Source organism: Vanrija pseudolonga, chromosome 5 (assembly GCF_020906515.1).
Source record: "Vanrija pseudolonga chromosome 5, complete sequence".
Lineage (NCBI taxonomy): Eukaryota > Fungi > Basidiomycota > Tremellomycetes > Trichosporonales > Trichosporonaceae > Vanrija > Vanrija pseudolonga.
Window position 1 is genome coordinate 154,186 of NC_085853.1, and position 13,390 is coordinate 167,575.

At 65.4% G+C, this 13,390-nt stretch overlaps 7 protein-coding genes across 7 annotated transcripts; 4 read left to right on the plus strand and 3 right to left on the minus strand.

Moving 5' to 3' along the window:
• Nucleotides 1–149: 149 nt before the first annotated feature.
• LOC62_05G006745 (uncharacterized protein) lies at nucleotides 150–1,292 on the plus strand (the record flags this gene model as incomplete). Its single annotated transcript, XM_062773264.1, has 3 exons — nucleotides 150–467; nucleotides 519–831; nucleotides 919–1,292. 3 exons carry the CDS (start codon nucleotides 150–152, stop codon nucleotides 1,290–1,292), a joined length of 1,005 nt encoding a protein of 334 aa, XP_062629248.1.
• Nucleotides 1,293–1,437: 145 nt separating this feature from the next.
• On the minus strand, nucleotides 1,438–3,749 carry NDB1 (External alternative NAD(P)H-ubiquinone oxidoreductase B1, mitochondrial; the record flags this gene model as incomplete). The annotated part of the gene is made up of 6 exons (XM_062773265.1): nucleotides 1,438–1,443; nucleotides 1,482–2,069; nucleotides 2,108–2,244; nucleotides 2,282–2,534; nucleotides 2,575–3,108; nucleotides 3,174–3,749. 6 exons carry the CDS (start codon nucleotides 3,747–3,749, stop codon nucleotides 1,438–1,440), a joined length of 2,094 nt encoding a protein of 697 aa, XP_062629249.1.
• Nucleotides 3,750–4,504: 755 nt separating this feature from the next.
• paf-2 (Platelet-activating factor acetylhydrolase 2) lies at nucleotides 4,505–6,534 on the plus strand. The gene is made up of 5 exons (XM_062773266.1): nucleotides 4,505–5,180; nucleotides 5,228–5,262; nucleotides 5,309–5,553; nucleotides 5,591–6,087; nucleotides 6,125–6,534. Exons 1-5 carry the CDS (start codon nucleotides 4,877–4,879, stop codon nucleotides 6,436–6,438), a joined length of 1,395 nt encoding a protein of 464 aa, XP_062629250.1. The 5' UTR covers nucleotides 4,505–4,876; the 3' UTR covers nucleotides 6,439–6,534.
• Nucleotides 6,535–6,570: 36 nt separating this feature from the next.
• TTN (Titin) lies at nucleotides 6,571–8,284 on the minus strand (the record flags this gene model as incomplete). The annotated part of the gene is made up of 2 exons (XM_062773267.1): nucleotides 8,172–8,284; nucleotides 6,571–8,133 (listed from the first exon to the last, which is right to left on the minus strand). Exons 1-2 carry the CDS (start codon nucleotides 8,262–8,264, stop codon nucleotides 6,571–6,573), a joined length of 1,656 nt encoding a protein of 551 aa, XP_062629251.1. The 5' UTR covers nucleotides 8,265–8,284.
• Nucleotides 8,285–8,444: 160 nt separating this feature from the next.
• bit61 (Target of rapamycin complex 2 subunit bit61) lies at nucleotides 8,445–10,494 on the plus strand (the record flags this gene model as incomplete). Its single annotated transcript, XM_062773268.1, has 4 exons — nucleotides 8,445–8,738; nucleotides 8,792–9,156; nucleotides 9,215–9,416; nucleotides 9,472–10,494. The coding sequence occupies 4 exons, from the start codon at nucleotides 8,445–8,447 to the stop codon at nucleotides 10,492–10,494; spliced, it is 1,884 nt and encodes a 627-aa protein (XP_062629252.1).
• Nucleotides 10,495–10,856: 362 nt separating this feature from the next.
• On the minus strand, nucleotides 10,857–11,705 carry bet3 (Transport protein particle subunit bet3). Its single transcript, XM_062773269.1, has 5 exons — nucleotides 11,661–11,705; nucleotides 11,543–11,626; nucleotides 11,466–11,509; nucleotides 11,112–11,418; nucleotides 10,857–11,058 (listed from the first exon to the last, which is right to left on the minus strand). The coding sequence occupies exons 1-5, from the start codon at nucleotides 11,691–11,693 to the stop codon at nucleotides 10,939–10,941; spliced, it is 588 nt and encodes a 195-aa protein (XP_062629253.1). The 5' UTR covers nucleotides 11,694–11,705; the 3' UTR covers nucleotides 10,857–10,938.
• Nucleotides 11,706–11,959: 254 nt separating this feature from the next.
• Nucleotides 11,960–12,852, plus strand: LOC62_05G006751 (uncharacterized protein; the record flags this gene model as incomplete). Its single annotated transcript, XM_062773270.1, has 3 exons — nucleotides 11,960–12,234; nucleotides 12,284–12,524; nucleotides 12,577–12,852. The coding sequence occupies 3 exons, from the start codon at nucleotides 11,960–11,962 to the stop codon at nucleotides 12,832–12,834; spliced, it is 774 nt and encodes a 257-aa protein (XP_062629254.1). The 3' UTR covers nucleotides 12,835–12,852.
• Nucleotides 12,853–13,390: the final 538 nt, after the last annotated feature.

Genomic DNA, 13,390 nt, shown 5'->3' on the forward strand with positions numbered 1-13,390 from the left:
ACGCTGGGTGTGCGGCGGGAGTAATTCCACGTGGGAACCACGCAGCTTCCGGCCTCCACCGGCAGTCGAGCGCAGAAGTTGCACAAGACCTGGTCCATCGCACTCTCTCCGTCTCCCTTCAGCGTCTCACTCACCCCCACACGCACGCCATGTCGCTGCGCCAAGCGACAAGAATACGCCTCCCCCACTCTCCAAGACCACCAATAACCCTCCCCTCGCGGCACGCAAGCGCGCGCAACACGCCCCCGAGGGGAGGCCACCTCCCTCCCCCAAAGCTAGGCCTGCGGCGCGGCTCGCTCGCGGCGCAGCTCCGCAGCATTGACAGCTGGGAGGCGCGCCGGGTCAGCACGACAGACTGGGACAAGGGCAAGGGCCAGCCGGGCTCGGCGGACGAGCGCAAGTGGCCCGCGGGGCCGAGTTGGCGGGATATCGTCGACCTCGCGCACCCTCCGCGCATCGTGCGGAAGGTACGTTGCACCACCGTTGGAGGGGAGGACGGCCCACTGACCCCCGCCCAGGTCAAGCTCGTCCACTCTGAAGCCGACGACCCAGGCCACAACGTCGCGACCCACGGCCCGCGCAAGCCGATCAGCACGGTCGTGTCCCCCTTCTTCCATCTCCGCGCGGTGCCCTCGCTCCGGAGCGACGCGGCGCGCAGGCTCGCGCAGTCTGCGGCCGACGGGGGCGCGATCAAGATCAGCATGTTGCCCATCGCTACCAAGACCGGGGTGTCCAAGCTCGCCGTGGAGAGGAAGCATGCGCGCGGGCGGTTCTTGAAGGCGGCGAATATCGTGCTTAACCACACTGGCGGGCGACTGCCCGTCGTCTCTGGTAGGTGGCGGAGGGAGGGGAGGGAGGGGAGGGAGGGGAGGGAGGGGAGGGAGGGGAGGGAGGGGAGGGAGGGCTGACGCCCGATAGGCTGGGCATACACTGTCGTCCTGAATGAGCGTACTTATAACGCGCCGTTTGCCGAGCTCTGCGCGGCGATCGAGAGCGCGTTTACTCGGTGTGGCGAGGATAAGGACGCTGCTGTCGAGGCCGACAAACCCAACGTCTTTGAACGCAGGCCGATACAGCGGTACGAGGAGATACAGGCCCGGTCGACGACCACCAGGGCTGCGCCGACGACGACCAGGCCTGCACCGACAACCACCCGGCCCGCGCCGACGACCACCAGGCCAGCGCCGAAGACCACCAAGCCTGCACCGACGACCACCGGCTCGGGCAAGATTATGCTCAGGGCCAAGCCGCCTCTGCTGAGGCGGGGTGCACTGTCCCTGCCGAAGAAGTAGACCGGACTGCAACAAATCCGACGCCGACTTGAGTCGCCACAACCACACCCCCCCCGCCACACAATACGCGAGCATACATCCCCCGCGAGGTCCACTATTTACTCTATAAACATTCAAGACGCACCCCACTCGGCCCCGCTGACACTTAGAACTAGACAAGTCAGCCCTTGTTGTATGCATTACACTCACCCTGGAAAGGTCGCGACCAAAGATACCGCGCTTGATCCAGTCGAGCATGAGAAGGAAGCGCGTGCGCATCGACGACTGCTCGCCCCAGTACACACTGCGCCACGCGTACATGGCCACAATGCCGCCGGCGGCCGAGTAACCGTAGTAGTCGAAGACGGCCGAGTTGCCAACGTACGCCAAGCTGCCGAGGTGGGCGTACGAGAAGGGGTGGAAGTAGGCCTCGTCGTCGAGGTCGCAAATGTCGTTGGCCTTGAGCGTAGGCGCCGCCTTGGCGAGCTTGGACAGCATCTTGCCAATGTACTTGCCCTGCTGGCTTGCAACCTGGGCAGTGGCGGGGAGAGTCGTGACTTTGCGTCCGAGCGCCTGGAACATTTCGGCGACCTCGTTGAGTGTGAGGGCGTCATCGTGGTCCTTGTCATACTCGACAAAGATGTCGTGGACCTTTTGCAGGTTGACCGAGGTGAGGGGGTACTTCTTCTTGATGTACTTGGCCATGGCGTGCCACTCGTTGACGTCGAGCTTGTTGTCCTTGTTGATGTCAAACTTCTCCCAGAGCTTGAGGAGGTCGTTGAGCATGTCGAGGTGGATCTGGAGTCAGCTGAGGAAAGATAGGGAGAACAGCTTACAGTAGAGGCGTCGCCAATGCAGTAGACGGTTCCCTTTGGCGCGCCCTCGACACGGAGGTACGCGTCAACCTGGACAGCCTTGGAGTGGAACTGGTTGGGCAGCTGCTCGACCATGCGCTTGGTGAAGGGCTGCATAGCTGGTGGGTTAGCGGATACCAGAAACGTCGAACCCACCAATTCCCGTGCTCCAGAGCACGAAGCCGGCCTCGATCTCCTTAAGCACATTGGTGCCGTCGGCATCCTTCTGTGTGAGGATAACCCGGTCTGGGGTCACCTCCTGGACACGAGCGTTCGCGATAACCTCGACATTGGTGCGCGAGAAGTGCTTCTCGGCAAATTCTGAAATCTTCTCCGAGTAAGTGTTCAAAATGTGGTCACGGCTCTGGATGATGGAAACCTTGATGTCGTCCTTGAGGATACGGGGGAACTGGGGCGTCAGTGGGTTGCTTCACCGCGTTCTAACCCACGTATTGCGCAACATCCTCGTTGAGCATGTCGGCGAGCTCGGCAGCGAATTCAACACCAGTGGGTCCACCACCGCACACGATGAACGAGAGCAGACGCTTGCGCTCCTCGGGGGTAGTGGTAGGCAGTGACGCCGTCTCGAGGTTGTCCATAATCCTGCGGCGCACAGCCTGGGCATCGGGGATCGTCTTGAGCTGGTAGCAGTTCTCGAGGCCCTTGACACCGTGGTCGTTCGACCTGGACCCAACAGCAACAACAAGCTTGTCATACGGGAGGTAGGCGCGGGTCGGTCCACCGTCGCCGGGGAGCTCGACCTCGAGGAGGCGCTCGCCGAGTGCGACGTCGACAGCCTCACCACAGACATAGTGGCCGTGCACGCGGGCGATAATCTTACGAAGCGGCTCGACAAGCGAGCGGACCTCGACAGTGCCGACGCAGGCAGAGGGAAGCAGCGGGGTAAAGTTGAAGTAGGTGGTAGGGCACACGACCGTCACGTTGTACGCGTCATGGGGCAGCGACTGGATGAGGGCGACGGCCTGTGGTGGGGATAGTCAGCGGGTGGGGTGCTCTCAGCCAAGTAAGTCCACAATGGTACACGTACGCCAAAGCCGCCGCCGATGACGACGAGGCGGGGCTTCTTGCCGATCGCGATCTTGGTCTCGTCCTCCTCGTCGTCGAGGTTGACCTCGATGATGGGCAGGTTCTTTGGCCCGCCGCGGCGGGGGTGCAGCGAGAGCGGGTTGGAGGGCACGCGGTCGACATGGCGGTCAGAGTAGGTGAACATGTCGTGGAGCAAAATACAGCCGACGATGAGGAGGCCGCCAAAGATGACCGAGCCGACGAGGCGGATGATCATTGCGATGTAAGGGTGGCGGTCGGCAAACTTGGACTCGAGGAAGCCATACTTTGCGAACGACCACTTGGCGCGGGCCTGCTGGAGGATGGGCGAGGTGGGGTGTGGCTGAGGACGAGGGCCGGCACGAGGGCGCTGGCGCGATGAGGCACCCCCGAACGACGAGGACAAGAAACGTGCTGCGCCGAGGCCGAGCCCGGTGCTGCTCGTGACGACGCGTGTGATGGGGGCGGGCGAGGCGCGTGCCAGCGCGAGCGGGGCAGTTAATGGGGCTGCTGCGTGCCGCGCGAGGCGGAGTGCGCCGAGCGGCTGTCTGAGCAGCATGATCGGTGTGTGTTGGTGAATGGTGTAGATGCGAGATGTGATGGCCTGTGAGAAGTTATCGTCGTGGTGGGCTGGGCTACGCGGCTGTCCGTCGTGGCCACGGCATCCCCCACCCAGCCAGCCCAGCCAAAATACGTCATCGGAATACAAAAATACACAGGGCAATTAAGGAAAAAAAAGTGTCGGACCATTAGGGCACACGTCGCGCATCGCGCATCCAGCACGGCGCGCGCACCGGCGGCACTGGGGGCAGCATGGGCAGACCACTCCGGCCGCCTTGTCGCCCCTTGACATGCCCTGCCCGCTCGGCCGCGTCGATCCAAATCATCAGTGCGCGGTGCGGCGGCTGTGAGCGGCAACTCGTGGCGGGAGGCTTGAGTTGCGGACCCCCATGTCCGCCCGCTCATCCGCTGCTGCTCTGCCTCGATGATGCCTCGGCGTTCGGTGCCGCAGACAGGCAAACCGAGACACTACGCCCAAAGAGTATCAAGCCGAGTGAATTGAGCACTCTGGGGCATAAGTGGGAGAGCGTAGGTAGACCTTCATGGCCCAGCCAACTCGCCGCCTGTGAGCACTCGTAGGCCTTGCGTCGCAGCTCGCAGCTCGCCGCTGGCCGCTCGCCTCTACGCGCCTAGTGTGCCTTTAACGCGCTAGACTCTCCGTGTCGTCTCGTGACTCCCTCCTTGCTCGCTTGACAACCTGTATCAATGCAGCCATGCAGCAGCAGCTCGAGGTCACTCACCATCGCCGAGGCAATCAAGGCTTCGGCTTCCGGGGCCCGAGGGCCTTAAGCCATCCCCCTGGTTATCAGATCCGCGATTACGCTTACGCGCCACCCGTTATCGGCCACTGTGACCGTCAAAGCAGCCGGCCGGCCATCACACCACCGCACGCCGCGGTCATCTCTTGCCTCGTCCTTGTCACGACTAGACTCACACTGACGCAGCGTCACACGCCTGCGACGCACGCCGAGCACATATAAGCCCCCAGGCAGCACCTAGCCCTCAAGGCACAAACCCTTCGACCTACCTACCCGAAACGTGCTCGGATCACACCGGCTCCAAGCTCACCTTTTAAGAGCCTTGGCATCTCGTCGACCTCTCTCCACCTCCCCCTCCTCGTCGACAATGTATATCCCCGTCCTGTCCTCCGTGTGGCCGGCGAACACGCCCGGAGAGCACAAGGCAAGCGGGTACGCGTACGTCCGCGCGCCGGCGCTCGAGCGGTACACTGCGCCCAAGCCGACGCTCAAGGTCGACGGCTCGCGCGTCCTCGAGCTCAAGGAGTCGGCGTTTTCGGTGTTCTACCCCTCCGAAGTGGGCGGAGGGCCCATCGGCGTGCCGTGGGTCGTTGACCCCGTCGGGGGCGTGTTGGCGGGCTACGAGAAGTTCATGAGCGCCGGCGGTGGCGGCGGTCCTGCCGCGTGGCTGTGTGAGTCGGCCATGTCGGCGGTGGTGGGTAGTGCTGACCTCTGGTAGTCGGCGCTTTGCGGTTCGTCGCGGGTCGGTTCAAGGTATGTCGCGGCACACGTTCGTGGCACGGGCCTCTGACACCCCCAGATGGCAGTGGAGCGCAACGCACCCCTCGTCAAGAGCGACAAGCCGCTCCCCATCGTGCTCTTCTCGCACGGCATGGTGGGCACACGCACAACCTACAGCCAGTACTGCACCGCGCTCGCGTCAGAGGGATACATTGTGCTGTCAGTCGAGCACCGCGACCACTCGGGCCCGTGCGTCATCTTCCCCGCGGACGAGGAGCACCCCGAGCCCCGCCAGGTGCTGTTCACCAAGTTTGCCGAGTGCGAGTGAGTCGCGCGCGTGGAGAGAGCGCTCTAACGCCAGCTTCGACCCCAGCCTGGAAGACCCCGAGATGCTCGACCTGCGATACCTCCAGCTCGAGTTCCGCGTGCGCGAGCTGTACGAGGCGTACGGGACCTTCAAGCGGCTGGTGGCTGGCGACGCGGGCGTGATAGTCGAGAAGCTGGCAGAGGAAAAGCGCGCGGCGTTCGTGTCGTCGTTTGCAAACAGAGTCAACTGGAACGACGTCCGCGTCGCGGGCCACTCGTTTGGCGGCGGCACCGCGATGCACCTCCTCCAGACGCCCCCGCCGGGGTCGTACGCGCCCCTCAACGTCACGTACTGCGTCGCGCTCGACCCATGGACCGAGCCGTATGGCCAGATGCAGAAGCGCACCGGGTTCCAGATCCCTGACAAGAAGTACCCGCCGACGCTGTCGATCAACTCGGACGAATTTACGAACAAGGAGCCGATGTTCAGTCTGCTCGTCGACTCGAGCAAGCGGATGGGAGGTGCGCTCGTCTCGATGGTGGGCGTGGGCCGTAAGTCCGTGAGGGTGATCTCAACTGAGCAACGCAGACCAGGGGTACTCAGACTTCCCGATCGTTTCGTCTATGCCGTCGACGGCAGCGGCAAACTACAAGACGATGCACGACCTCACGATCGCGCTGTTCGAAGACAAGTTGAACGAGAGCCCCCTGATGGCGGGCAAGCCCGACGGAGGCGTTTTGACCGGGTACCCCGGCGGCAAAGCCGGCGGCAAGTACGGCGAGGTGCTTGTGCATCTGCGTCTTGGCGAAAGCTTGACGCCGACGGCGAATGGCAAGGTCGTGACGCCGCCAGAGGCCGTGACGACGACGACGACGGTGGCGGGTGTCAAGGTGTCGGCGTAAGTGCCACAATTCACAAGTGCCACATTGTCACCGTCACTCCTTCCCTTTCTCCCTGTTCTAGTTTGTACCACATGCGACACTGGACTTTTACACGAACTGCGCCGGCTACTACATAACGTCTACCTTTCACTACTAACGCGTAGAAGCGCGCCCAGCCCGCGGGCCCTCACGCCACGCCAGCACGGGGCGGACACGCGTCCGACGGACTGGGCCGAGCGCAGCGCGCTCCTCGCGGCGGGTGGGTGGGGGGCGGTCGTTGTCGCCGCGGCGGTCCCACGGCGCGACAGGCGGCAGCACCGGCGCGGGGCCGTTGCCTGCCGGGGGGCGGGCGTACGGTGCCGCGCCGAGACGTGCGCCGAGGCTCGACGGCGCGCCGGCGCGGGCAGGGGGTGGGGCCGTCATCGACGGGCCAGCGGGGGTGGCTGGCGCGCCCGCCGTGGCGGCAGTACGGCCTGCAGCTCCGAGCACAGAGAAGCCGGCCGGCGCGGCAGAGAGGCGCGACGCCAGCCCTGCTGCCGGGCGAGCCGCGGCTGCCGTCGCCGCGGCGAGCGGGTTCGCGAGCCCCGCCGCGCGCCCGCCGCGGATCGGGCCCCCCGCGCCAGCGGCAACGAGGTCGAACTCGAACGCGTCGCCGACGCGGGACACGACGAGCGAGAGCTTATTTCTACCGGTATTCCACGCGGCCTCCTCGCGCTGGAGGAGGCTGGCAACAGCAGCCGCGTCGACGAACTGCACGTCGAGGGCCATGCCCGTGTCCTTGGGCCACACGGCGCCGTGGATACGCTCAGCAGCCGACAGGGCGGCGCCGACGCTCGCGTAGCTCGCGTACGCGTGGTCCTTTACGCCTGACAGCCACAGCCCCGGCGTCAGCGGCGAGCCGAACGGCGCGCGCGACTCGGGCAGCGCGGAGCCCGAGGGGCCGAGGTGCGCGTGCAGCGCGGATAACTGCAGCGGGCGGCGCAGGTTCGAGATGTAGAGGACTGTCGTGGGCGGGTGGACTAGGTGCGCGAGGGACGGGGGAAGGGAAGAGGCGGGGGGCATGGAGGTGGTATTGGGGGGTGAGGGCTTGGGCGGCGCCGCTTTGGTGGGCGAGGAGGGCTTGGGCGGCGACGGCGACGGCGACGGCGCCTTCGCGGCGGGTGCTGAGGGTTGAGTCGCAGCCGGGGGAGGAGTGGCCGGACGCGCGCGCGGAAGGGGAGGGGTCGACGGGCGCGCGGCGCGGGGTGCTGGCGGCGGCGTGGGCGGGCGGTGAGGTTGCGCCGGCGGCGGGGTCGGCGGACGAGCGCGAGCTGGCGCCGGCACAGGCGGTGGCGGGGTCGCGGGTCGCGCCGACGCTGGGGCCGGAGCTGGCGGTAGTGGAGGGGTACTTGGCCTCTGCTTCACCTGCGGCGTTGCGAGCGGGGGTGTTGCGGGTCGTTTTGGCGGCATTGTGTGAGCAGGAGGAGGAGAAGACGAGTCGAGTGGAGGTTGAGGTTGTTGTACCTCCACGTCTGGCACAGGGGCGAGTTGGGCAGGTTGCGCTTTGGCCTCGTGCTGCACCTCGTCGTGCACCTCGATGTCCCTCGTGGCGCCGCCATCGACGTGCGCGGGATCCACCTGCACCTCGTGCACCTCCGCCTGATCTGCGCCTGCGCCTGCGCTCGCTACACTCGCCGCCGCCTCGGCATCAAGAAACGCCTGTAACCTGTCCGCGAGCTGGTATCAGCACTTTGTCCACACGCCGCGGCACTCACGTCCTTCTTTAATCCCTTTGTGTCGAGCCCGCGGGCGGACAGCTCGGCCTTGAGCTCTGCGACTTTGAGTGCTGGGACGTTGGGTGTGGGCATTGTGCGTGCTGGGGATGCTTGGCGAATGGGGACAATGTCGAGGTGTGAGATGCGAGGAGCGCGTCGTCAACGAAATGTTGACCGCGCGGTGCCCCGCTTTACCAGCAACACAATACACCACGTCCCTTTGTATCCCGCACCTCGCTCTCTAGTAGTTGTCCATCACCTCGCCTCGCCACCATGCCGCCGCCGCCGAGCGCAGCCCTCGCGCCGCCCTCGCCCGCGCCCAGCCCAGCGCGGTCACACCACCAGCCGCACGCGTCGCCCGGCCCAAGCCCGACAGCGCCGTCGCGCCCGCGGCTCACGCTCGACACGGAGCAGAGGCGGTGGGACGCGCGCTCCGTCGCGGAAAGCACGAGCACGGGCTCGAAGCGCCTGCCGTCTATCCCGTCCATAGCGAGCCTGCCGTCGTTCCCTGGGCTGTCGCCTGTCGGCCGGAAGGGATGGGCGCTGGGAGCGTACGATAACAAGCTGGTATGTCGTTGAGCTGGCGACGATCGCGCGCAAGCCCCTAACACATACGACAGGTATCATCCACGCTCTCGCAACTGCCTCCCCTGCCGCCGCTGTCGCCGTCCGGCATGAGCTCGACAGGCTCCAACATCTCGGCGTTCAGCTCGGCGTCTACGCCTGCGGCGCTCGGCGCGCCGTTCGCCAGCGCGCTCACGCCCCAACGCACACAGTCCGTCAGTGCCGGCGGCGTGATCGTGCTGCCGGACGGCACGTCGTTGCCTACTGGCGCGGACGGCGGCCGGCCAGAACAGGCCAACCACCCCAACATGCTGCAGACGATCCTGCACTCGAGCCCCAACTCGCCTTGGTCGTTATTGACCGTGCATGTGCTGCCCGTGTTTGCCGGGAGCCCGCTCAAGACGGCCATCGAGGATCTCAAGTGCGTGGTGGGGGCACAAAGGAGGGCGTGCGAGGCTCACACCGCTGACACACCGCAGCCAGCTGGCCAACGCCCACATCGTCGCTGCGTCCCAGCGCACCCCGACGTCCCGCCTCATCACCGTCCTCACGTCCGACCTGCGCGACTTTATCGCCTCGGGCATGCTGACCCTCAAGGCCAAGTTTGAGACGCTCGAAGAGGCCAAGGTCGTCTCGCGCGCTGCTGAGGTGTGGAACTTTTTCTGGGGCCAAATCCTGCCTGTGAGTGCTGTGTGGTGCCTGCCTGCATCGGGGCCGTGCTGATGACCGCGCCAAGTACGTCGAGGGCATCTTCCTCCCCTTCTCGCAGATCCGCGACGTGCCTGCGTCGTCGACGTCGAGAGCCCTCGCCGCGCCAATCGTCTCGCAGCCGCCCATTGGCGTGCGCCACCTCGTGCTCTCTGGATTCCTGACGCACATTCTCCTGCCGCTCCTCCAGCGCCTCGTCCACCTCGTTGGCCAGCTGCGGCCTGCGTCCGAGCAGGGGCCGCGCGCTGGTCCGGGCGCGACGGACCTCCCGCGCTTGCTCCAGATGAGCCTCGTGCTGTCCACACAGGCGAGATACTCGTCATTCATGGGCGTGAGAGATGCGGCCGAAGCGCAGCAGCGCGACGAGGAGAGCCGAGAAGCGGTCGAGGACCTCGGCCGCGCGGTGCGGTGGAGCATGGCCGTCGTCAACGGCACCATCTCGGTCGAGAAGGCAGAAGAAGAGCAAGAGCAAGCAGAAACGCTCACCGAGAGCCCGCTTGCGGATGACAACGGCCTCACGCCCAGCCCACCAGTCGCTACTCCGGGCGGGCGACCACGGCACGCGCGCGCGCCGTCAGTCGACAGAGTGGTCCAGCGGCCAGGGCTACAGCGCGGGCCCTCCTTCTCGCAAGCAGGAAGGTTGCGGCGCCGCGCGATCCGCGGGTCAATAAGCCAGCTCGAGCCGGGCCCGCCCAGCGCTGCCGAGCAGCAAGCACATCAGCCTCAGCCGCAGCCGCACTGGGGCCGGCCGCGTATCGATGAGGACGAAGACGAAGACGCCGACGCAGCAGCAACCGCCGGCGGCGGAGGAGGTAGGCTGCACCACCAGGGGATGACGTTTGCTAGCGGCATCTCAGGCGTGACCTCGATTGCGCCGAGCACGGTCGGCGCGTCGACCATCCGCGGCGGCGAGAGTTTCACGTTTACCGACCGCACGCCGGCGCAACATGATTACCGGCGGACCCGGGTGTACAGGCGAGACTCGAGCGGTGAGAGCGATCTGACGAGCGCGATGAGCGCGGCGGGGTTTGACCGCGGTAGTAGGAGATGATTGCAGAGAAGGCTGCAGGGGTGAAGGTAGAGGTGAGGCGGAAGATGGCAAGGGCCCCGACAATGTCAATGTCGAGAGCGAGACCGCCAACGCGTTCAATCCGAGTTCGACTGGTGCCAACGCCAGGTGCAATGTCAGCGCCAACTCCAACACACACTGCCCAACCTCCCCCAACGTCAGTGCCAACGACTCGGGCTTCACTTCCGTCGTATCAACCGCCAACACCTCGCCGGCCGCAAGCCACCACTCGCGCTCAGATGCCGACACCGACGCCGACGCCGTCGCCATCGCCCCGCGCCACATCTTCCCCGTCCCCTCGCTCAGCTTCTACCGCGCGCTGCTGGCAGTGTGCAAGTTTGGGCGCTAGATATGTTGTTGTATGCATCGCGTGTAGCGACGACGGCTGCTGGGTATATGTTGCATCTAACGCCTGCCTGCGCCTGCCTACTCGTCGTTCTCGGGCTGCTCCTCGTCGAGGATACGCACGAGGCGGACGTACAGCTCTGTCGCGTCGTCGCCGCGCAGCGTGTCGGCAAGGAAGCGCGTCTCGACCTGCATCTGGATCTGCGAGTGGGTGTCAGCTACCGCCATGTCCCCTTCCCCCGCACGCGACGTACCATCTCCAACGCACCCCGGATGACGCCGGCATACACATTCGAGAACCACAGCCCGCCCTCGCGCGCGTCGGGCGGCAGCTCGGCGAACTCGTCGAGCGGGTTCTCGTCGAACGTGAGCACGAATTCTGTGCTGCTTGCCGGAGAGGCCGCTTGGGCAGGCGGGAACGACACGCTCGGCGTGATGTTGAGGAACGTCTTGAATGCCACCTTGGACACCACTTCGGCGGTTTCCGAGAAGGTCTGGCACCGCTGCAGGCCGGTGCGCGCGAGGAAGTCCTCGATGAGGCGGGTGCCGATGTTGTAGCCCCTGGGCGCGGTTAGCCGCGCGTAGTGAAAGACTGGGGAAGGGCTTACATCTTCTCGAGCTGCTTGTTCACCTCGCCATAGTCCTCGTAGTCCTGCTGTCAGCTCGCGCACGGCCCGGAGCCCACCTTGATGAGCTGCACCACCAGCGCGCCGTACGTGAGGGTGAAGAGCTCGGCGTTGACCTTGTCGGTGCGCTTCCAGACGTCTTCCTGGGTCGTTAGTGGTGCCAAAGATCCAACTTACTCCGATGGCCTTGTACTGCTTCCCTGTTGACATGGTGGTGTGCGTGGAGGGAGAGTAACGACAAGACAAGAGACGACGGTTATGACGGCGACACGACGTCGCGACGTCGGTGATCGGCTCGCACACGCGCGTCACGTGGCGATTAGGATTGGGTTTGTAATTCCCTGTCGCCTCCACTTTTGTGTGTATTAGTAAGGTTCTAATGCTTCAGGCACGATTACAATTTCATCTGTGTCGCCGCTCGAGATTTTGTGAGCGCAACAACAATCGCTCGTCCACTCAACTCCTCCCAACCAACAATGCCACCACCACCACCACCCGAAGCCGGGCCCAGCACTGCCGCCGGCCCCAGCGTCGTCCGGCGCAAGCTCGCCCCGCCGCCGCCGCCCCGTCCACGCCCCACCGTCCCCGCGCGCGCGGGCCGCACGCTGCCGACCAAGGTGCTCCAAGGCGCCGGCACGCGCAGGACGGACAGCACACGGCCTGGTTTTGGCCGGGACACGATCTTCGTCACGCGCAACGTTCCGCTCGGGGGGCTGATTCGGCGGGCTAGCAGTCTCGTGAACGACGAGGGGTGAGTAGGCGCCAGGGTTGGGCAGGACAAGGACTGACGCTCGCCCCAGCTACACCCAGCTCACGCTCTACGCCCTCGGCGCAGCAATCCCACAAGCCTTCCTCCTCCTCCACGCCGTGCTCGACATCCTGCCGTACCCAGTCGGCCCGAAGGGGATGTGGTACGAGCTGACGACGACGACGGTAGAGTGTACGGACGAGGTGCAGGCGGAAGCCGATGACGAGGAGGACGAGTTTGCGGGTCTTGGGGCGCTCGAAGCGGCGCCGATCACGCTGTCGACGCGGACAAAGGTGGGAAGGAACGCTGCCGAGATCGCTGGGCTGGGCGAGCTAACCCCCCCAGCCCGCAGTCCACATCACGATCCACATCGCGGCCAAGACCAAGTCCGTGCCCATTCTCGGCGGGTACGCCGACGGCATCGTCGAGCCCTCGGCCCCGGACAGGCGGTACAAGGAGCAGAAGCCCGGCACCAAGGCGCGCCCGAACGCCAAGCTCCGCCAGCGCCGCATCGTCGCGCAGCGGCGCGAGGCCGAGGCGGCGGCTGCTGCTGGCGCGCAGATGGCCGTCGACAACGAGGAGGAGGCGATGAACTATGTGTAGGGGGGGGGGGCGGTCACCATGGCATTGAGGAGAGGAGAGCAGAGCCGTCACCATGGCATCGAGAGCCACATACAATCGACGAGGAGAGTCACACCACATGGCATCAATGCATACTATTGTAGATTACGCGTATCGCGTGGCCATCGAGTGCCCGACCCACGCCGAGCCCCCGGCGCCCGTGTGGGCCGGAGCCAGCCAAGGGGCAGCAAGGCATACGAGGCCCATGTGGGCGGCACTGGCCGATGCCAAGCCTTGCCACGCATGCATCAGCAGGACGCGTGCCTCGGTCGCGAGTAAGCACTGCTGCTGCTGTCGGCGTGTTGATTGCGGCGATGAACTGCGAGCCAGCGAGCCCCGCATGGCGGCGAGGTCGCCGCATGGTGGAATGTGATGTGTGCAGCAGCCTCGGCGTGGTTATGGATCAATGAACGACCTGCCTGCTGCATGGTACGGCACGGCTCCTTCGGCCCGGCTGCGGATGTGCTGCTGCTGCGATGCGGCGCTCTCGCTTGCCTGCTGCAACTGGAAAGTACCTGGACACGTCCTGTCCTGTCTG